General features: G+C 49.3%; 1 protein-coding gene across 2 annotated transcripts in view; it reads right to left on the bottom strand.

The window, feature by feature from the left end:
• The window catches only part of GAD1 (glutamate decarboxylase 1), a 41,748-nt gene extending 19,771 nt beyond the window's left edge, over nt 1-21,977 (bottom strand). The window contains exons 1-7 of one of the 2 annotated variants that reach the window (XM_011230649.3): nt 21,885-21,977; nt 21,096-21,421; nt 19,604-19,748; nt 16,161-16,223; nt 10,459-10,617; nt 8,638-8,880; nt 3,460-3,550 (exon numbers count right to left, since the gene is read on the bottom strand). In XM_011230649.3, coding sequence (XP_011228951.1) covers nt 3,460-3,550; nt 8,638-8,880; nt 10,459-10,617; nt 16,161-16,223; nt 19,604-19,685 — 638 coding nt within the window. In that variant the 5' untranslated portion in view covers nt 19,686-19,748; nt 21,096-21,421; nt 21,885-21,977. Of the gene's footprint in view, nt 1-3,459; nt 3,551-8,637; nt 8,881-10,458; nt 10,618-16,160; nt 16,224-19,603; nt 19,749-21,095 lie in introns of both variants that reach the window. The other variant, XM_034654724.1, reaches the window with a different exon arrangement.
• Between the last annotated feature and the right edge of the window lie 817 nt (nt 21,978-22,794).

Below are 22,794 nucleotides of genomic sequence, written 5' to 3'. Positions count from 1 at the left end.
TCCAGTCTTCAGAGCCACTCTGTAGGATGAATATTATTATCTCCCATTTTCTGAAGAAGGAACTGAGGCTCAAAGAAGCCCAGTGATTTGCTTTAAGATCTCAGTATGTTTCAGAGTCAGAACTCCCAGGCTTTTTACCTCCCAGCTGCTTTTCTATGACAAATGAGACCTGCTTACTGAAGGTTCCTCTCTAACAACCTGCCTAGCAATACAAAATGACTGATAACTCCCAAAGAAAATTTCTCCTGTGTAATTTCTATGAAAATAAAGCACAAGATACTTGAAACCATTACCTCATTAGAAAGGGCTGTGATAGATCTGCCATTAAGATTATACACTGTCGTCAGGGGCTTGAGGGAAGGCTGTTGTTTGCACTTGGGTGCTGCTCAGCCTGCACTATTGTGCTCAGGAGCCCTGTTTTGGAAGAAAAGAGCTGGACATGCCATGGGCAACTACGTATTTGTGAAGTCTTCTTAGGGTCTTCACTGGGTCCTTGCTTGGAAGAATAGATCTCAAAGCTATATGCACAGGCAGGTGTAAAATGCTGAGCATCAATGTTCTTTCTATTTTCTGTTAGCAGTCAGGTACCTTATACTTTGCCACTTGAATTGGGAGACTGGATAGTTCTTTTTGAAAGACCATACTGAGGAATACAGTTATTCCTATTACCAGTGCCACCCAAATGCAACGATAGTGCAGGTCATCAAAATGAGCATATCACTAATTAAATCCTATTCTGCCAAAGAAAAATCCTTTTGTCATTCTTTCTCAGGTTTATTTTGAACACTGTCCCCAATTGGAGAAGGAACTGTCCCAAGGGAGCAAATTTCTGCGTCAGCTTCTGACAGTGTTGCCACATTTCACGATCTTCCAGGGGAGCAGACTTAGAACAATTTCTAGATAATAGTTATTACTTCTTCAGACAATGCCTTGTCTCTAGAACTGACAGAAACTATTTCACTATTTTAAATAGCCATCTCTATTGATCTGCTGGAATCGGGTCATATTTTATAAATATCCACTGTGTTCAGTACAGCTGCAATTACTATGTGCCATTTTGTTGGACTGGCCTTGACCTCAGATGGCTGGGACATATTTCAGTGTTTCGTGGCTGAGCTGAGGTAAGGAAAGAGTAAGGGACTTGATTTTATGAACACACACAAAAATGAGAATTTGTGAGATCGCTCTGATTGAAGAAAAGCCTTTTAGGAGAATATCTGGTCATGAACGGTTGAAGAGAGTGAGTTCCTTTTATTTACCTTGAGATTGGGCTCTATATAGTAGGAAATTGCAGCTGACAATCCTATGGAGTACACACTTCAGGACGCTGGGTGAATTCAGAGCCCACGTTAATATGAGTACTTGGGCTTTAATGGATATATACCTTTCCCTCTATTCTTCTCATTTATTTTCCAAATAGTTAAGTTCTTTGAAAAGTTGTACTTCCCAATTTAAAATTGTTCCTTAGTGTGAGATGCTCCAATTAAGCACTAGTGTCTTTTTTCAAGTTATAATTAGTACATTACGATATCTGGGCTTGCTGATGTATTTTTGTCTCACAAATCTACCACAGCAAAGGTGGCAAAGGCAAGCTTTTTGTTAGAGGAGGCCATATAAGCAATTGTTCTTTGACCCCAGTTTCTCTCGGCTCTTCATAGCCTCGGTGTCCCGACACAGACACTCCGTGAACTTAACCATGACTTGCAAACAGGGAGCATGAAAATCATTTTTGTTTCCAATCAATTTAATCTCTTGTGCCTTTTAGCACTAAAGGCTTCACTTGTCACATTTGCTTTTAAAAATTTGTCACTGTTGTTTTAAATTAGCAAACAAAGCAGGAATCCTTAATTAATAGAAACTTCTCTTTCTTTTTTTTTTTTTTAAGATTTTATTTATTTATTTGAGGTAGAGAGACAATGAGAGAGAGAGCGCACAAGCCGGGGGACAGAGGGAGAGGGAGAGGCAGACACCCCACTTAGCAGGGATTGGATGTGGGGCTCAATCCCAAAACCCCAGGATCATGACCTGAGCCAAAGGCGGAAGCTTAACCCACTGAGCCACCCAGGAGCCCCAGTAGAAACTTTTCTGAATGTAGTTTGATATTTTGAGTCACAGCATTAAATAGCTTTGGAACACACATGTATCAATGTATATTTTTTTAAAAAAATATTTATTTATTTATTTATTTATTTGAGAGAGCGAGCGCACACGGGGTAGGGGAGTTTAGGGCAGAGGGAGAGAGAGTCTCTTAAGGAGACTCCGTGCTGAGCATGGAGTCTGACTTGGGGCTCGATCTCACAACCCTGAGATCACAACCTGAGCTGAAACCAAGAGTTGGATGCTTAACCAACTGTATCACCCAGGCATCCCCAATGTATAATTTTAAAGCGATTTTTCAGGTTTTGTGACTGGTAGTAGTTTGTTTAGAAAAATAGAATACCTGGAACTTTAATAACTTACATTCTATCTTGATGTCAAATGGCATCTCTCATTTTAAACGATCCCCCCTTTCACCTAACTTCACTTTTCAAATCTACTTTACCATGAACTTAAAAAGTGGATGGTTATTTTCTAAGTACTTCCACAGTAACTAAAACCCATATGATTATTTAAAAAATTATTGTTAGAAACTTGTTTTATTATTTTCCCCTGGATACTTTAGTAGAACGTGGTCCCATGGGCTGTAGTATAGATAGTGCTAAAACATTATCACAGGGTTGAGAGAAGAGGCATTCCTCAGTAGGCTATAATGACCCTCCATCAACTTGTAACATGTTCTTGTCTCTAAAAAGGGCACTTGTGTGTAGAGGAAATTGTGGGGTGATTGCAAGACTACCCAGGAAGTACTTGCACCCTAGGACCTTGGAGTCAGTTTCATAGAAATTTATAAGAAATTGGAAACAAATGAAAGGCCTTGCCAACTCAAACAAGTATGGAAAAAATGTCAAATTCAGAAAAACAATGAGTTACTTTGAAAGGAATATATAACACTACCTGCTGAATTTTGTTTTAGAATTTTTAGGTAAGCAATAGGTTGATTGAACTGGTTTGTGGCTCTCTGGCAACTTTAACTGGGAAGGAAATATGCCCTAAATGATGAGGACCCCATCTGCTTAGATGGGAAAACAGACCAAGATCATATTCCAAAACATGACCTCTTTAGATACCTCATTAAGAGACATGGAATCTTTTACATGAAATTTCACTCTAAATTCTGAAAGTTAGAATTATTCTTTCTCATGACTGTGCTCTTATTAAACTGCATTATTCATTAAAAATATCTTATTGAGTACTTACTATTAAATCAGAACTGTGATAAACCTAAAAGATTTTAAGAGAAAAGATGACTAGGACAACTGTAATAAAATTATTATAGAACCATTGGAAGTGGACTTTTAAAGCAACAAGCCATAATCATATATCATGATTGCTTATATGAAAATAATATGTGGAACTTACATATTGGTATTGGCAGTTGATGTCAGCCATTCGCCAGCTAAACCAATGATATCCAATCCAGTGGAGAGCTGGTTGAAAAATCGAGGATGACCTGGGGAGATGAGTAACAGGCAAGCATCAAGGCAAACCCAAATTTTTCAAGCTGTCTCCAAAGCAAAACGCTGGCCATATTGATGGTGCCTCTATCCCAGTAGTCTAACAGGACAGCTCAAGGATCTTGGGAAAGGAAGGGTGGGTTGACCCAAGCTATACTAACCTTTAGCATTAATGACATTCCTCAAACTTATGCTTCTGAAGCAGAATGCTTTTAAAGTTAAAAAAAAAATTCTACGTCATGAGACTAATTATCTTTCCAGTATCCAATGTGTTGATTTTCAGATGAACTTCCCTGTCATAATAATTTTTTGAATTACAAATCAGGATGTGGTGGCCCTAGTTTTATCTATAAATATTTCAACTTTTAATTTAACATCTTGAGGATTCAAGATCAAGTAAATCAACATTTACCGTTGGAGGAGAGCCTGCAGGCCTCAGAGAGGGTCTGTGGCTCTGTGGACCAAACCAAGCCTGGGGAAAGTGCCAGCTCTGAGGCTCATGCTGAGGGCATGCCATCTCTGGATCCCTGTGTCACTCAAATATGATGTCAAGCATTGGTGTGTTTTGCCATATATAGTCAGGTGACCATTAAACTAAATTTATTGCTGAGATGACCTGGCATTTCCTCTGTGAAACAGAGGCAAGTAGAGCCCCCTTTATTCATCAAGTTGTTAGTAAAATAACTGTTATTACTTTATAACTCTAAAACCCTTTGCAACACAGAATATGCTTTAACAGGCTTTGTTCTCAGCAAATTCAGGATTGTTGCCAAGTTTTGGCCAACTTGGCATTCACAGGAAAACTCAATCCCACATCAGCAGGCTTGGCTAGACTGTCTCGAAGGTGTCAATGCAATAGATTATCTAGGGGTGTGTGACAGAGAACTGGTGTTACAGAGATATGCTGACTGCTGTGTTTCCAGTAGAAATTGCTTTTGCCTCTGAAATAACTGTCAAAGAGCTAGTGTTTGAATGTTCCTGGTCTGAGACCCCTCTCTGAAAATGTCTATTCTTCCTTGGATGTAAAGGAGACTCATTTAAAACATCCAGACTATGACTTCTTATATCAGAATATACTAATCACTGCATCTCAAGAGTCCTCAAAAAAATAATACTGATATTCAGGGAAAAAAATAAGAGAAGCATAAACAGTAAGCTTAGTGTAATTATGGGCCCAGATTCCAGACATTCATAGATTACTCTAAATAGCTTAAACTTATCCACTTCATTCCACTTTGCTCAGTGCCAACAGAATCTATGAGATCTCTTGCAACGTAACAACTTTTGTTGATATCCATTAAAAAATATGCAATATCTGTTTGAAAACTTGTAACAATAAGCATTTCAAGACGAGACTAAATATATATATAAATATATTTATCATAAATAAATGGAATCACACTGTTTGACAATGTATCAAAACCACTCAATATGGCAGAGACAAAAGATGGACAAAGATAGATAGATTGACACAAATGCCCTCAAATAAACATGAAACAGTATCTCTTTGTTCATAGAATATATAAAGGAAATGAAGTTATCTAAAACCTTATTTTTATATTACGACTATAGCATTATGCCCCCAAAATCTTATACCAGAATTTCTATCAAGTAACAAAGTGACCTATTTTAAATTTCAATTTCAACTCTCTATATTCAATGAAATAACAGATGATAGATGTGGTACTAAGTCAGGTAGGGGGGAAAAGAGTTATTGTTCAAAGTTAACTTTTTCAACAAATAAACTTCAAAAAATGGAAGGGGAATCTATTAAGAGACATACTAAGCAATTACAGTGTGGAGGACTTGCTTGGATCCTGACTCGAATTATAACATTTGTGAGACCATTAGGAATTTGAACACTGACTGAATATTTGATATTAAAGAACTGTAAATTTTGGATTTTTTTTAAGATTTTATTTATTTATTCGACAGAGATAGAGACAGCCAGCGAGAGAGGGAACACAAGCAGGGGGAGTGGGAGAGGAAGAAGCAGGCTCATAGCAGAGGAGCCTGATGTGGGGCTCGATCCCATAACGCTGGGATCACGCCCTGAGCCGAAGGCAGACGCTTAACCGCTGTGCCACCCAGGCGCCCCTGGATTTTTTTGATCTCACAATGATATTGTGGTCATTCATTCATTCATTCATTCATTTATTTTTGAAGATTTATATTTTATTTTAGAGAGAGAGAGCACATACACGAGTGGGGTGGGCAGAGGGAGAGGGAGAGAGAGAATCTCAAGCAGATTCTCCACTGAGTGTGGAGCCCACCGCAGGCTCGATCCCATGACCCTGAGATCATGATCTGAGCTGAAATCAAGACTCGGCCACTTAACTGACTGAGCCACCCAGGCACCCCAAGTGGTTATTTTTTTAAAGAGTTCTTGAAGGGGTATCTGCGTGGTTCAGTTGGTTAAGTGGCTGACTCTTCATTTTAACTCAGATCATGATCTCAGTGAGCAGGGGAGTCTGTTTGAGATTCTCTCTCTCCCTCTGCCCCCCTTCTAAAAAAAATAGAGTTCTTGAGAATGAAGAATATTTATGGATGAAATAGTGTATCTGAGATTTGCTTCCATATAATAGAGAAGAGGGGAGGGGGAGCGGTCAAAGTGAAACAAAGTCGTCAGGAGTTGATACGAGTTGAAGCTGAGTGTTGGTTACATAGGGTTCATTATACTCTTTTACTTCTGTTCATGTTTAAACTTTTCCATAATAAAAAGTTTAAAAACCAAAAACTAAGGAAGTTGGTATAGCTACTGTGATAGAGGGCTGACCAGTGTCTGTGTCAGGTCATGAAGAATCTATGCATACTGGTTCCTTTTTTTTTCCCCAGAAATATTTTATTAATTTGTAAAGAAATTTCCAAATACCATCATCCCTTCACAAACTGCACCCAGCTTAGTATGTTTTCACTATTAAAGCCCAATTCATTATTTTGGCTGAGTATTAATATCCTTTAAAAAAAAAAAAGTAGCTTCCACTGTGGGTAGCCACCTGTGGGGTTTACCCTATTGCTCTGATCTGCATCGAAATTAGAGCTCAGCAACCAGCAGCTGTGTTCTCATATGGCAGCAACGGTCTACTTTCCCAGGGTGAACACCCTGAGGTTTCACAAGGCCTGAGAGATGGTGAACTCTATAAATGTAAATATCTGCTTCCAGATGCTGCGCTGATGAACAGGCTAAGTGGAGTCCTACCCCGGACTCATAACAGTCCACGCACCTGTGGCCAAGGGATGCTTTCATTTTGTAGGCAATATGAGCTGTGCGTTATGACAAACCCATGCATTTTTCTTTGGAGGACAACACTATTCGGAGCTTTAATGATAAAAGTACATGGTCTCATCTCTGAGAAAGGGCATACAGGGAGGCCTGACAAGATAAAAAAACATTGGACTAAAGCAAGTCCAGCTAAGACATACAGGGAGAATCCGGGCTCTTCTTTATCCAGCTATAAACACTACTTGATCTCCATCAGGAATAGGTTAGCCATCAGACCAAGGGGAGCCATAACTAAGTTGATGAGTGTGCTTTTCTTTAAAAATCAAGCACAGACTTTAATATAATTAAGTCTTATCCATCCTGCAGTTATTTCAGTAAGCTACACTTATTTCAATGGCATTGGCAGACCTCAAAAGCTGTTTGGGATTCCTTATTTAAAAACACCTCTTTGGCCTCATTATTCCATTGTAACACTTTGTTTTTGACACCCAATAGGCTTACTCAGCTCTGTCACCACCAAGCTCCCTAGTCTTCACCTTAAATCTATCTTCAGATGACTAGGAAGGCTGAGAGGGATAATAAAGGAGAGGGAGAGAGAAAGAAGAAAAAAGAACAAGGGGCTACCAGGGGCTCCCCTGTGGTGGCAAGTATTCCATGGACTTCCAGTTCCTGCACAACTATGTGCCCAAGAGCTCAGGAAGGCCAGGCTGCTTGGGGAGGGGGGGGAAGACAGCAGCAAGAAGAAACCGTTGCTTTACTTCTAGGCTTAGAAACAGCCAGATAGAGATCCAAAAAGTCCTTGAACCTGAGGCACCTGGGAAGTAACCACTTTGGCCAGAACCACAGATTAGAGAGGGTTCCTGTAATATGAAAAGGAGGCAAGTGGGCTTCCTCACGGCCCCCTGTCAGAGATAGGATTTAGTGACTCAGAGCGTCTAAACTGCAGAAGCTGGAGTGTGATGTAAATGGTGTGTATATATGTGACGTTTTTGCCTAGCCAACAGAAGGTGTTGTGGGTAGAATTGTGACCCTCAAAAAGATATGATCAAGTCCTAACTCCTGATTACTGTGAGTGTGACCTTACTTGGAAAGAGGGCCTTTGCAGATGTAATCAAGTTAAGATGAGGCCATAAGTGATTGGAGTAGGCCTAATCCAAAGATTGGTGTTCTTATAAGAAGAGAAACCTTGGGACACATTCACAGGAAGAAGGCCAAGGGAAGGTGAAAGCAGAGATTAGAGTGATGCATCGACAACCCAAGGAATGCCCTCGACTGCCAGAAGCTAGAAGAGGCAAGGACAGATCCTCTCCAAGAGTCTTCAGAGACGGCATGGCCCCGCACAACTAAATTTCAAACTTCCAGCCTCCAGAACTGTGAGAGAATAACTTTCTGTTGTTTTGAGTCGCCCAGTTTGTGGTAATTTGTTATGGCAGCCCTAGAAAACAAATACAGAAAGGGAGGGAAATGGGCCCAATTCTCCCCAGTTTTAGGGACCGGCAAGGGGTAGGATTTATCAGAATGAAATAGGCATGAAACGGAGGAGAGAAAAGTAGAGTGCAGGTCATTTTGCTCTTTTTAGATTGTGAATAAATCCAAAGAATGAAAACTCTTTATACAGAACTTGACACAGCACCATGTGTTTGTATTTTTAAATTTATGCTGACGACAACAAATGATGAGCTTTTGCCATGGCCACGGCCACGCCCACACCCAAGGTTGTTCGGTGGCCACTGAACACAGGGCTGCCTTCCCTCACACAGTTTGTGCTTCACCTTCCGCACGGGTTTGCTGTCCTCAACTGGCAAGGGTGTGAGGGAGGGCAAGGCTCCCTCCGCGTGTCCATCTGGCTCTCACCCTTACCTGTACGGACCCCGTACTTCAAGGTGTCTCTGCAGTCAACCAAGATCTGCTCCAGGGACTCGGGGTGGTCCGACAGCTCCAAGTTGAAGCCCTCCATGCCTTCCAGCAGCTGGTGCGGGTGATGGAAGTCCAGCACCTTGGTGGAGCGATCAAAGGTCTTGCGGACATAGTTGAGGAGTATGTCTACCACTTCCAGTAGGAACTGCACGGTCTGCTCCTCCCCATTCTTAGCCGGAAGCAGATCTGGGGGGCGGGGGAAGCCAAGAAGCAGTTATCGCCTGGCTCGTGTCTAAACTGCCTCAGCCCAGAAATCCCTAGTATCAGTCACAGTATCTTTACAGACCTAATTTATCCCAGGTTATGTATACACATGGAGAATCTGATGAGTCCAGGGTATGACTCCACTTTTTTCCCCAGAAAAATGCACGTATATCTACACACAGAAGTTTCACATTGGGGCGCCTGGGTGGCACAGCGGTTAAGCGTCTGCCTTCGGCTCAGGGCGTGATCCCGGCGTTATGGGATCGAGCCCCACGTCAGGCTCCTCCGCTGTGAGCCTGCTTCTTCCTCTCCCACTCCCCCTTTGTGTTCCCTCTCTTGCTGGCTGTCTCTATCTCTGTCGAATAAATAAATAAAATCTTAAAAAAAAAAAAAAAGAAGTTTCACATATACTTTCTGAAGGTTGACAGACTTTCTGGTAGTTAGACTGCTCATAACGGAGAGCTTTGAGAAGCCATGAGAAGCCTGTCACAGCTGTTGCCCACGTGCAGGCTGACTGGGCACCTGTCAGGAGCGTGGTGGAGGAGGCCTCTGCCCTGCTGCCCCGTGACCAGCTGCGTCCCTCTACATCTGTTCAGACACTGGCCTTCTGGTTGGTCATTGCGATACACTTGACGGTGAGGGCTCTGTGGGTAGAGGCAGAGGTCCCTCCCGCAAAGTGGTCCTCTGTAGTGTCCTTAGGAAACAAGAGCTCGAAGATGGGGCTCAGAAGGTGGGAGAGGGAACTCCCACATCTCTCCCTCTCGACTTCACGCTTTGGATGTCTGGGAGTGACTTTGGGTTCCAGCCTCTGGTAGGCAGAGTCAGGCTGGGTTAACCAGGGAGGAAAACTGTAGGGGGTCCCAACTGAAGTTGTCAGTCATAGCTCAAGAGCAGATTGGCTGTCCATGATGCTATGTGTGGATTCCCTGGATTATCTCTGAGGTTTTGTGAAGTCTTATTGACTGTTTGGGTCTGGCCTCTGTGGCCTGTGGGGAGTTAACGGAAGGGGGCAATGGGGAGTTTACCTTCAAGCTGTTCAGGAGAGATGGGGAAAGCTCCTTCTGAAACCAGAGTTGTGGGGACAGCAGTAATAATGAAAGATCTCCAAAAGGAAAATGAGTTTCAGGACAGTACTTGGTTGTAAGTCCCAGCTACACAGCTTCCCACAGAGTGATTTTGTCGTTGTTGCCAACATTGGAGGATAAATGCTATTACAGGAATCACTGGATTTTCTTATATGTAAGATTCCCTCAGATTCTGAGAGTCTATGAGACCATATTTGTCCCTGCATGTGTCTTTGAAGTTGACTGTTTTTACTGACAGCCCTCATCCAGCTTCCAAAACGACGAAGTCCTGGGCCGTAGAGAAGAAGGGAGTATATTATATTTAAATACTGGAAAAATAGTTTCATGACAGTTTGGAAAGAGTCATGATAGTTTTGGTCAAGGTAGTTAAATTTCAGGAAAAAGTCAAGAAACCCAAGCAAGAAACCTACTGGATAGTACTGGACAGGACCAGGGAGGGTTGGGGAGTGTTGGGAAGGTAGGGGTTGGAAACTACCTCGAGCAAACAGATTGGAGAAGTCGGTCTCCGTGCGCCGGAAATGGCCATCCCTGTCACTGTTTTCACAGGAAAGCAGGTTCTTGGAGGATTGCCTCTCCTTGAAGGCGCTCACAAGCCGGCTCTTCTCTTCCAGGCTGTTGGTCCTTTGCAAGAAGCCTGTAGCATAAGATGCTGGGTCAGAGGGAATGTATTAAATTCCCAGTCTAAGAGGGTCAGCCGCCAGGCCAGATCCACTGTCCAAGCAGGGTTCTTGCTCCTCCTGAGAAGAAGCTGAGTATCTGCATGTTATATATAAGGGCTTTGGCACTGCTGGCCTTCAGGCAGGGAAGGGGCAGTGCCAAGTGTCATCAGTGGCACAGACCCAGTCATGCAAGAGAGAAAAACAGTAAGCAAAGCCCATTCTCCTCTCTGAACATGACTCTGAACTCAGAATTAAGTCAATTGGACAGCTTCCACTCCAGTAAGCAGCCTCAGGATGGGGTTTTAAGGGGAAGGACACAATCGGAGAGGATGCTGCTGGCACTGGGTTTATGGGCTGTGCAACCGGAGGAAGGAGGAGGTGGGGACCAGCAGAGGGAGGAGGCAGTGAGGACCAGCGCGGAGGGTTGGGGAAGATGCTTTCCTTGGGCACCAGGTAATGCTCACAGGGTTGAATGTAAGTGTAATTTTTCTGACCCAACCCTGAAGTGCAGCTGTCTCCATATAACACCCCCTCTCCTTGAATAAAGGTGTTGGGGAAAGAGAAAAGGAAGCCTAAAACCTTATGTGTGGTGACGTTTAATTCTGTAAATACTTACTGAGCACCTATTGTGGAAAAGCCCTTTGCTAAACATCTAGGACAGGGGACAGATAAAGATAAATGAGACGGATCTCCTACCTTCCAGGAACTTACAGTTTGGCAGAAGGTAACCCATGTTGTAATAAAGCCAGAAAGCCATCCCAGAACCCCACAGAGCCGAACTCCTGAGCCCAGGGTAGGATACAAAGCACCTCACCTCTGCCCCTCAGAAGGAGTAGAAATCTGTCCTACCTGAGGTGAGCAGCGCAAACACCGCCAGTGGCAAACAGAAGCAGGCTGAGGTGAAAGGGCTGGAGACTCTGCCAACTAGGAGCACACTCCTTCCCTTCGTACCCACACCCATTCCTTCTGTGGCTCAGGACCTGCTGACCCACTCCTTCCCTCAGCATCTCCTCCAATTATACTCCAATCTTAGCCCAGAATGCAACACACTGATAAGAAGAGCTGTCTTTGTAGATACCAAGATCCTTGGGGAGTCATGCACATCACAAGACAGGCTTGGAGGAAAGTCCCAGGAGGTTCAAGGAGAGGCAAGTTAATCTGGGGAATTCAGCTTTACTTCCCCAGGACTGCAGTTCAGTGGCAAGAGGTGGAGGAAGGAGGGACACAGGGGGAAGCCTGCAGTGATTGGAATCCTCCCGCACACAGGAGCAGGGTCTATTTTTGGAGGGAAGAATAGGAAGGTAGAGGCACCAGGCCTTTCATTGTTCCCAGCGCCTTGTAAACTTATCACTAAAGCCCCAAAGGACAGCAGGAGGGGGGTAAGACACTAACAGAGCTCCACACTTGGATGTAAAGGCGAGGGTTTGTATCCTTTCCCTCACTTTTCCCCCTACTTTCTGAATTTTCCATACAATCCCCAGAGTCCAAAACCAGGAGCCAGCACTCATTTGCCAGAGGCATGTAGGAGCACCTGGCTCCTGAATTGCAAGTCTGCTCCCCTGCTCCTGGAACAGTGAGCTATGAAATTTGCCAGGCTGAAAAGACCAAATCCATGTGGCCTAATGGAGGTGAGGTCCTGCCAGCTGAACTCCTACTCTTTAGGTCTCTGACTTCTGGTTGGCTCTGACTCACTCCTTGGGAAAACCTTAAGTCTCTACCTTGAAATGCCTTAGGAAAGCCTTTCCTCTGGGCAGCAGGACCTATGAACTTGATTTAGGCTTTGGATATTATCTCCAAAACTGACACAGGCAGTCCCAGGAGTGTCCTGATAGGAGTGAGAGATGACAATTATGACACAACTTTGAATCTGCATCTCATCCCTGGACCACACTGCCTGGTGTGCACTAGGAATCAGTATTTCCTATAAATCCTATATTTATCTTTTCAACAGCATGCTTACATTGCATTATAAACTGTGTAAAACCCATTAATTTGCTAATATAAACACAATGTATATTATTATCAGAATAACACTATCTTGGAAGGTATTTGTTTTCTAAAATATTGGAGGTCTCAAAAAAGGTAAAGGACCAACATCTCTGTTGGCTCTGAGAGGCTCTGGGAAGAAATGTATGCTTCTCCCAGGATGACCAGGTGGTGGATGACATTGAAGTCAGTGCTTTGACAACTTCCCTGGCTAGCAAGGGGTCCTGGAAGCAGGGGTCCCTGAGACTGAAGCAGACTGTTTTCTCTCTTGCTCTGCACACCACCTGTGAGGACCTAGTTTCAGCAGTAAGTGACCGATAACCCGGCTCAACATTCCCAAGAGGCAAAAAGAAAAGCAGAGGCAAGCCAAAGCTGCATTTGACTTTGGTCAGCTTGTTGCACCCTAGCTAGCTTTAAGGGGAGAACAGGAGGCAAGCCCTGTCATGACTCCTCCTCTGGGCAGAGGGGAGATCCTGAGGCTGGTTCCTCACCCCTGCCCCCAAACTCAAAGGCCTAGGGGGCCCATCGAGTGGGGAAGAGTATAGGGAACTAGAGAGCACTTGGCTTGAGTAAGTTGTTTCCAACCGTGTGTATGAGCTATGCATGGCAGGAGGGTACCCGGCCAACGTGGTAAGTGGGGGCTGAAGCCCAACCCCCCTGCTCTTGTTCCACAAGCTATAGAATGGAATTTCATCTACCTAGAGGAAGGAACTTTTTTTTTTTAATTTTTATGGGCTGAAAATACCTTGCCAGATCTCCCCTGCCCCAACTTCTTTTTATTTCAAGAGAAGCCAGAAATACAGAATATTTGAAGTCTTTCTTTGTTTAAAAGTAGTATGGCAACTGACACAAAATTAAACACACACACACTCACCCTGCATGGGCTAAATAAAACAGCTCATAGGCTGTAGCTGGCAGCCAGTTTGGGACCTCTGCATATATAAGTGATGGAAGACCAAAGACACACTGGGAAGTTAGCAGAACCCAGAGCCCCTGCATCTCCTTCTATTTAAGTCATGTCGCCATGCTTATAGCTACCCCACTCTACCTCTTGGCAAACCCTAGGTTTCTTCTACCTGATTATTTACTGAGGGGATTCTGCCTCTGAAGCAAAGGGTACCACTAGTGAGACCCAGAGCCTTCTTTGCAGCTTTCTTTCCTGGTTTCCAGGGAAGGGAGGTGGGAGAGGGGGTGGGAGTTGAATCTTGGCAATGCACTGAAGATGTTTATGGGGGTCACCCAGGGCAATGGATTTGGAGGTGAGAAGAGGACAATTCCATGTTGTCTTAATGTGAAAGGTCAAACCAACCTGGAGAGTGTGGAGAAGGTCCTCCAGGCTCATGAATGTCTGGGATGAAAGGAGTTGGGGTGTCTGTGAGTGGAGGGGGTGGCCTGTGGATTCAGGTCCAAACGAAAGACTGAACTTTGGAAAGCCAGAGTTGGTCCAAGGCAACCAGATGTTTCATTTCTTTTCAGAATCAAATCTAGCATGAAGCCTCCTAACCTGTGCCCCTCAAAGGTTGCATTTTAGCAGAAGGCAACTTCCCCCTCAAGAGACTACCAGCCCTTTCCTCCGGTCAGACAGGTTGCAACTTTCCTGAAATTAGTGTTGGGGTGTGTGTGTTCAGAAACGGAGGAAACTCTCTTGAGGATGGAAGCCCCCAAGTATTCAAGAGCTCTCCCTCATAATAAGTTGATGCAAACGGGAACCCCTATTCCCGGACCCATTGAAGCTCAACTCCTTCTTGCCCGTTTACCCTTTAGGGGCACGTAGGGCTTGTCTCCGGAAGAGGCTGTTAGGTCTTTTTTTCCCCTAACTCGGAAGGGGGCCGCAGGGAACACGGCCTGCGGCGCGAGGCCGAGGCCGGGCACAGAGAGTGCAGGTGGACGAAACTTGCGGGTCAGGCAGGCCCAGGACCGCGGGGAAGGCAGCCCTCACCTACGTCTCCCCCACCCTGCGGGCGACCGCGGCGGGCGCCCCGGGCTCACTCGGTTCTGCTTGCCCGCCTGCATGACAATGACGGCAGCAGAAGCCGAGCGCCGTGGCCGCCGAAGGGACCGGGCGCGAAACGCGCCATTAAGCCGGGAATGGCGGCTGGGGGAGGGGGCTATTTATAGAACAAAGCTTTGCCGCCTCCAGCTGCCCCCGCCCGCGGCGCGGCCCCAGGCTAGCCCCGCCGGCCTCGCGTGCAGGGGAGAGGGCCAAACCCCGCGCCGCCCCGCGGCAGGGCTGGGCTTTCCCTGGGACATGGCTGGGTCTACGAGTAGAGCAACGCTTCCTCACCTTGGGTCAAGGGGACAGAGCCCCAGAAGCGTCGGGAGGGCGCCTCGCGGCAAAGCGGGGAAGGGAGCGGATTCCCGGGAGCCGCTAAATACCCCCCGTCCGCTCCGGCCCCAGCTGCCGCCTTCCTCGGGCCCCCGAAGCGGAGAAGCTGGAAGCGCAGGCCCAGCGACCGCTCAGGGGCCGGCTCGCGCTCCGGCGCTCGGGGCTGGGGCGGGCGTGCCCCGCGCCCGCTCCGCCGCTATCTCCCTCGCGCAGCCGCTGACGGATGGCTCTTTAATAAGCCCCTCGTTAATCTTCCCCCGCCCCTCCACCCCCTGCCCGAGGACGTCCGTATTTTCTGGCCCGATAAGGCTAGAGATTTTAGACGGTGAAATGTAGCAAGGAAAGCAAGTCCTCATTGTTCAGCCGGAGCCACTCAGCTGTGTCCCTTCGAACAAATCTCCTTTTTTCCTTTAAAAAAAATGACATCCCTTGGGCGTTTTCATTTCAGACCCTCACGTCTCCGGAGAACGGTTCTTTCTCCTCTCCAGCTCCCAGATCTATTTGTCTTCCTCTCTGGCAAGTCATGCCCGACACCCCCTTTCTCCTCTCGCGGCCCCACGCCCCCGCCTGCCCCCTTTTCCTTCCCTCTCCTTCAAGGGCAAGCTCGGCAAACCCTCTGGCACGCGCCGCCCTCACTTCCCCCAGGAAGGCCACTGAGGGCTTCAGGCAAAGAATGAAAGAACGAAATCTGAATCAGTTTTGGTATCTCGGGGCAAATTCTCAAGCTGGGGAGGCTACTTTCAATGTACGCTGGGGGAGGGGTGGACGACGTGCCAGCCTCCCAGTCTGGCGGAAACCATGCCTTAGGCCTGCTGTCCAGGAAAACCAGACCAGTTCCCGTCTTCTACCAGACCTTCCCCACGCAGGTAGAGCGCACGCTTAGGATCGGCCCTGACGCGGGCAAGAAGAGCGGGGCTGCCGCGCGGGGGCGCTGTGCTCACGCTCTGCGCCTAAACCAGGAAAGCCCCGCGATTTCTCCGTAGTCCCGAACTCCGGCAGAAAAGGTACCCCCCAGCCGGGTCAAGGGAAGGCGAAGGAGGGTTAAGACTTGTAGAGGGGAGTCTCGCCAGGCGTCGGGGCTGTAGGTACTTTAGAAAACCAAACCCAAGAGCAGGGATCTCCTCCCTCTTGTACCTCACTCTCCCAAACCATTAAAACCCGAGAGCTGCGCCGCCCTGCTGGGCCCCAGCGGGCCCTTCCACTCACCGCAGATCTTGAGCCCCAGTTTTCTGGTGCATCCATGGGCCACGCCGCACCAGGTGTCGTACGCTAGAAAGCAAAAGAGGTGCGATCAGTGAGGTTCGGAGCGTGCGGGACCGGGTCGAGGGCAAAGGTGTTCTGGGGAGGAGAAGGCAGGTCTTTCGCCAGTGCTCCTCAATAAAAACTCTTTCCTGAAAGGAGCAAGAAGCCAGATCCGTGGGACGACGGGCAGACTCGTGCCCTTCGAGTGCCCATGACACTCCCTTCCTGCTCCCACTTTTAGGTATAGAATGGTGTCTCTGAAAGGCCGAGCACCCATGCGGCCCGCCAGGCCTTCAAGAGAAGCCGGAGAGGCGAGATCGGAGTGGGCCACATACAAAAGACCCAGCCGGGCGGCTCGTGTTACCCAGCATCCACTCGCCCCACTCGCCAGGCCCTGTCCCTTCGTCCCCACCCTGCAGACTCGAAGGGCGACCACAGCAGCCCGGAAAGGGAACACAGAGGCATCTGGGACCAAAACGTCTCATAATTTCTTGGCGGGTCTCCAGCCGAGTGGCAGCTTAAAATAAACTGGCATGAAATGGGGTCGCGGAAGAGTTCAGGAATTAATTGGGTGAAAAATAGTATTTGACTAGATGATCGGGCTCGCATGGCTGCTCTTCAGTCGGACCCAGAGTCGGGAAACAATAGTGCGCCTCCGGTCCTAATCCCGGATCGCCTCTTCCCAACCTGCCCCTCATTAACCCTTCCCTCAGACGTCTCGGGTCTGGAGCAGGCGAAGGCGAAGGGAAATCAGGCGCCTTTCCTCTGGATCCGAATGCCAGACCTAGGAGCCCTTGTATTTTCCTTCTTTACCAGGCTGTTCTCAAACTCCTCAGGGTCCATCCTGCCCTTGAGGGGTTCAGCTTGCAGGGAGGAGCACGGGGGGTGCCTGTGGAGCCCGCGCGCGCGGGTGCGATGGGCCCAGCGCGAAATTCCCTTCGTATCTCTCCAAGCAAGGCGCTTCCAATCACTCCCATCCCCCACCCCACCCTGGTCCGAGCTTTCAGCTCCGCGCGAATGTTGGCGCCGATAAGGAGAGTGACATCCATTAAACCAAGGCACAACAGAGCCCCAGCGGGGAGAAGAAATAGACCGACGTCAGTGAGACAGCGTGTCACAGATGGAGTTCCTGCCACAGACAGGAAATCGGTGCGAAAGCAAAACCCTTATAATAATACCTGGCGGGTAAAGAGCTGTTTCCACTCAATAAAGTGCTTTCGCTTTAAACTCCACCTCAGCTAATCCTTAGAACAACCCTATGAAAGAAGAAGAGTGTTCATCTAGGACTCATTTTACAAATAAAAACATTGAGATTCAGGGAGGTTAAGCGAATTTCCCAAGGTTACTCAGCTAGGGCATTGGCGTTCAGACCCAGTGCACTGCCTTTCCGAGTTGGGGGTTACAGTAATAAAGGGATAGAGGGATGCAGAGAGGAAGTGAGGGTCCCCTTTGGTGCAGCGAAGGTTCAGAAGACCACGTGGCGAAGGGCAGAGAGAAGGGGTCGCTGGAGCAAGAGGCTGAGTACGGTTGTGCGGATTGAGCAAGGCCACCTCCCAGGAGACCTTGGAGGGAGAGAGAAGCGCAGCCGGCTGGGCGGGCGAGGGTGTGTCTACAAGGAAGGACGAGAGCGGGTAGAGAGCCTGGGGTGCGCATGCAGCCTAGGGTGCCCACGCCTCAACTGGGCTGCTGGGGGCGAGCGACGGCGTTCTCAGCACAGGTGTTGCACGCTCTTCCCAGGTATGGTCCTCGACTATCTACCCTCTGCCTCGGTGGCTTCCGGGCGCGCCAGGCCATGTGCGAACTCAGGTCAGCGCCTGCACGGGTTCTGGCCCTGAGGCTGGGCGAATGCGCTCCACCGCGGGCTGCCGCCGGGAGGTAACGTTAACCCAGTGGGGTGGGATGGGGGCAGGACTCTGAGGCGGGAGAACACAGCGGTCGCCCTGCCCTGTCAGGCAGCAAAATAAAAAAAAAATTTAAAAAAAAGGGGGGGGGCGGGAAATGTGGAGAGGTCTGGAAAAGAAATCCATCAAGGCCAGAGCAACAGACAAAGGCGGGCAGGCCTCGCTTTCCTCCCGGCCTGATCCGGCCAGCTCGGCAGCCAGTGCCCGGCTCACGTGCCACCAGGGCTGGCGGCTCTCCCGAGCCCCTCTTTGTTGTGTGGGTAATTGTAGCTCGCCTGGGGGGCGGGGAGAGGGAGCTGCAAAGCGAAGTGAAACGCAGCCTCAGGACTTAAGGCCTCCGGACCCAGGAGCCAATGGTAGCGCCAAGGGACTCGAGAGAGGGCTCCCGGGATAACGTTCCCCCATCTTCGTTGATGGGAACAATTGACATTTTCTCAAGCTCATAGAAAGTGCCATAAAAGCATAGCAATAACCACACTGCCATTCCTAAGCCCCTCTCATATAGAAAATCTGGGGCTGTTACTACTGGAGCTGATGGTGGGGGGGGGGGAGGACTCATTTCAATAAAATTGGAAAAAAAGAAAAACAATTCCCTCATCTCCAGCCTTCTACAGAAATGTAAGAAATAAATCTGAATTAAAGACAGATTCTGGAAATGGGCTGAAGAGCACACTGAGCTAGACGTGGGGAAGAATAGAGCCCTCTTCCCCCCTTTTATCTGGTTCCCCTTTTCTTCTCTTTTGCCGACCTGTCAATTGTTGACAGATCTGCCCGGGAGAAAAGAGAAGGGTGCTCTCTCCTCCCGCCCTGGCAAAGCTTCTTGCCGCTTCCTGGCTCCCCACCTCTCTCCACTCAGGTTGCTGCCCACTCCTTTTTTTTTTTTTTTTTTTGGTCTAAGATGTAATTAATTGTCTGAAATGTCAAGGCTCAGTCTCAAAGCATTTTATGCACCTTTCCCGCCCCTGGCTTCTCCCTCACTCGTCAATAGCTCAACGCAAATTTGGAGCAATTAGGGACCCCGAGTTTTCTAAAAGCTGCAATTAACGTCGAAATTTCCGCTGATTATAGACTTCGAGCACAGCGCAGGAGGAAAAGAGGAGGGGGTCAGATCTTGGCTCAAGGAGAGCTGGAGACAGAAAACTCTATTCCAGCCGGGACTACAGTCTCCTCACACCGCCCTCTGCCCTGACCCCCGTCGTCCCACCAAGCCAAAGAAACCACACACAACAAAACACTCTCGCCGCCCGTCCCTTCCCCGAAGCGAAGCCCCCAACGATCGCCGCTGCTCTAACCTTCCGTGGTTCCCACTCTCCAGCGCCCTAGAATCGTCTGGCATTTCTGGCAGTCAAACGACCTCTGGCCGAGACCCAGGTCAGGGCCCCATTTCTTTCCAGCCTCCATGGTCCCCGCGCTCCCCCTTCCCTTTCCACCAGCGCAGCCTCCGCACGTCCCAGCGCCCCCATCTTCCCCGCAGTCCAGTTGATAGGAAACTGGGGCAGAACCTACTTGTGGGGCGCAGGTTGGTAGTATTGGGGTCCGCTCCCGCATTCGAGGAGGTTGCGGACGAAGAAGGGGTCGAAGACGCCATCAGCTTGGTCGTCCCGGGGCCTCTGCTGTCCGGGGTCCTCGGCCAGTCGGGCGCAGGAACAGGCTGCAAAGAGAAGCTAGAGCAGTGCGGGAAGGGCTTCCGGGGTCCGGCGCGGGAGGCGACTGAGCGGCGGGGGGCGCGGACGCTCCCCCCAGAAGTCTGGGCTTGGGACAGAGAGGCGGGAGGAAGGGCACCTAACAGGCTGAGTCGGGGTGCGCGGAGGGGAGGAGGAGACGTGCGCGCGAGCTCTGGGACTCCGGCGCGGGCAACGTAGCCAGGGGCTGCTCTCCGGTCTGGTGGCGGAGCGGGGTGACCTGGAGTGCAGCGCAGAGACTAGGGGAGCCCAAGGCCAGTTCAGGACGCAGGGGTGCGGGGGATAGGGCTAGCAGGGCAAGGGAGGCTCAGTGCGCGATTTTCCAGCCGAGCCATGACAAGCCCCATTGGGCTTNGGCTAATTCCCTGGAAAGAAGGAGTCTAACTGCTCTGTGGACCGGGGACTTTGGGGAGACAAGGTGAGAGGAAAAAAGGGTCCACATCTTTACGTTCTCGCGGACTGGGTCGGGGAAGAACTACAGTCACCTTGCACTCTAGGCAGCCAGAAGGCAGCGGGTCGGAACCTTGTCTCCCTCTTGTCCCACACCGTTTTGAGCCATCTGGAAGCCCGGGACGAGGCTCTGTCCAGGTTTCTGTGTTCCCTCTCCACCCAACTCTCTGAGGTCCCCGGATTTTTCGCTGTACAAAGCCGAAGAGGTTGGGTGAGGCAAGAAAGGGGAACATTACTGGAGAAACGAACTTGCCCTCTGCGCTCGGAAGGAGGCAGACTAGGATCGGTTCGCGACGTCCCTGGACTGCGCTCGGCGCTGGCGCGATGGCTACCGAAGGCCCCGGGACAGAGAGTGCCGGCCAATCTGGGTAGATCTAAGACCCGGCAGAGTAGCACCTGCTCGCCACCGCCTTCACACGCACCCTGGGATCCCACACCTAGCCCAGCGTGCGCACTCATACTACAACGGCGGCCACGGTAGACCGCAGCTTCTGGGGAAGTAACAGGTTACCGCTCCGAGTCGCGCCTTTGGCTGCTGCTACTCGGGAGCCTTTTGGTGAGGCGGGAGCTCACAGCCGGGAAGCGATGGGGAAAATCCTCTCTCCACGTCAGGCGGGTGTCAGCCTCTGGGCTTCCCCAGGCGTGAATTTCGCTGGTGCGGGTAGGATGAGGGAGAGGTCGGGGGTCGCTGCGCGAAGCGCACCAAGGGAGAGCCGGGAGTAGGGCAGGCGGGACGCGTTCTGCTAGGGAGGGTAGATGGCGGTCGCTGGGAGTGGAGGTTGGCCAAGAAACCGCGGGTGAAGAGGACCCAGCTGAACAGCTGAAGCCGGGCACTGGGAAGTCCAGGCGTCCGCACGCTTACCTACCTGGGCTAGGCGACAGCAAGCCGGACGCTCCTGCCGCTCCTCTGCGCAGCGCGCAGCGATCCGCTCGGCCCCGGCCCTGCCACAGGCGTAATCTTCCCGGCGTCACCTCCAGCTGCCGCCTGGCTCCCGCCAGCACCGTCCCGCAAACGAGCGCCGGGAGGAGAAGAGAGCGGTCGGGAGAGGCAGCTGGTAGGCTTCGGGGGAGGCGGGGGCGGAGTGGGGAGGCGGGGACCGCTCCGCGGGGGAATCACGAGGCCGCTGCTCGCGGGGGCAGCTCGTCGGCAGAGCGGTGGGGCTCCTTTGCAGGTGCCTGATCGCCTCTGGAGCTGTAAAGGGCGATTATAAATCCAGATCACGGTTTGAGGCCCGGGGAAAAAAAAAAGGCCCTATGAGTAATCCAGAATGTACTCAGCATGCTCTATTTTTTGAAAGAGGGTGTCGGGTAAGACGAGGGAAAAGATAATTCCTATGAAGAGTTCTGCCTCGTTGAGTGCTTCTTCATGCCTCTCCCCCTTTCCCTTCCCCTCCCATATCTTCGAGAAGACTAGAACAGTGGCTTTGCCTCAGTTTCTTTCCACGCGGTTCTCCCAGATCTACGACCCCGCTACTCTTTCCTGAGTAAAAGCGAGCTCTGGTGTTGTGTCCTCGTTGGCTCTCTACTGAGCCAGGATTGTTGTAAAAGCAAAGGAGGCAGAGACGAGGGCAGGAACACTCAGACCCCAGAGGAGACCTCATCTCCTTTCACTTCAGTTTCTTCATCCAGCTCAGAGCCTCCCCAAAGTACTTTACCTGAGGACCGATACCCAGTGGCGCCCGCAGAGAAAGGTCCTGTTTCCCACCCACTATGCACTCCCTACTAGCTTTGGTGCCCTTGGTAATAGGGAAAGAAGTCCTCCTGATTGATCACATCTGAAGGTTAATAACACGCACGAGCGCTGCTCCACACAAACGGGAAACCCGAGCACAGAGGTGGCCCAAGGGGCGGGGGGGTGGGGGGTGGGCAACGGACCGTCCCTCCCAGCCCTGCCCTCTCTCCTCATTCCCCCTACGATTTTGCGCTTCTTAAGGATTCTCCCTTTGCATTACTTAAGCATATTTAATGAATTGCCGCGTTCTGAAAAGCCCCTCACAATAAGAAGGCGTTCACCCAAAAGTTTCCACCAGGGGGCGCCAGGTACCCAGAGACCGCGAGGCCCTGTGCGGGCGGGGTCTTTCCTCCCCGCGGGAGCTAACACCTGGAAGCGCTGTCTGAGCTCTGTTACTTTCCTGCCTCTTCAAGCCATCGCTCAGCCAGCCTCGTCACTAATGTACGTTCTCCTCTTTCCTCTACCTCAGTTTCTTTTTCTTTAGGGCAAAAAAAGTTGGTCTTTGTGTTAGGGTGATACCGTGTAACCAATGATTCCTTTACTCGTTTCACAGTGGTTTTTTCCCCCCTTGTTGCGGTGCAGCAGGCAGGGGTTATTTATGGACACGTCTGCGGCCTTGCTGGTCCAACGGAAGCCCGTACCTTATATCTGAATGTCTTATCTCCTTTCGCCACGACACTGAGGGGATGCAGAAAATCTTAATAATAACCAAAAATTCCCTAATAAGATCGAAGATTCCGCCCTGAGAAGATATAGTCCCATTAGTAAGAGGGATCGCGCTCTGAGATTTGAAATAACCGCGTTGCCCTTCACACTGAAGAAAATACTGCCGT

The sequence above is a fragment of the Ailuropoda melanoleuca genome, chromosome 2 (assembly GCF_002007445.2).
Source record: "Ailuropoda melanoleuca isolate Jingjing chromosome 2, ASM200744v2, whole genome shotgun sequence".
Lineage (NCBI taxonomy): Eukaryota > Metazoa > Chordata > Mammalia > Carnivora > Ursidae > Ailuropoda > Ailuropoda melanoleuca.
Note: the sequence above shows the minus strand (reverse complement) of the source record. Positions and strands in the feature narration are given on the sequence as shown.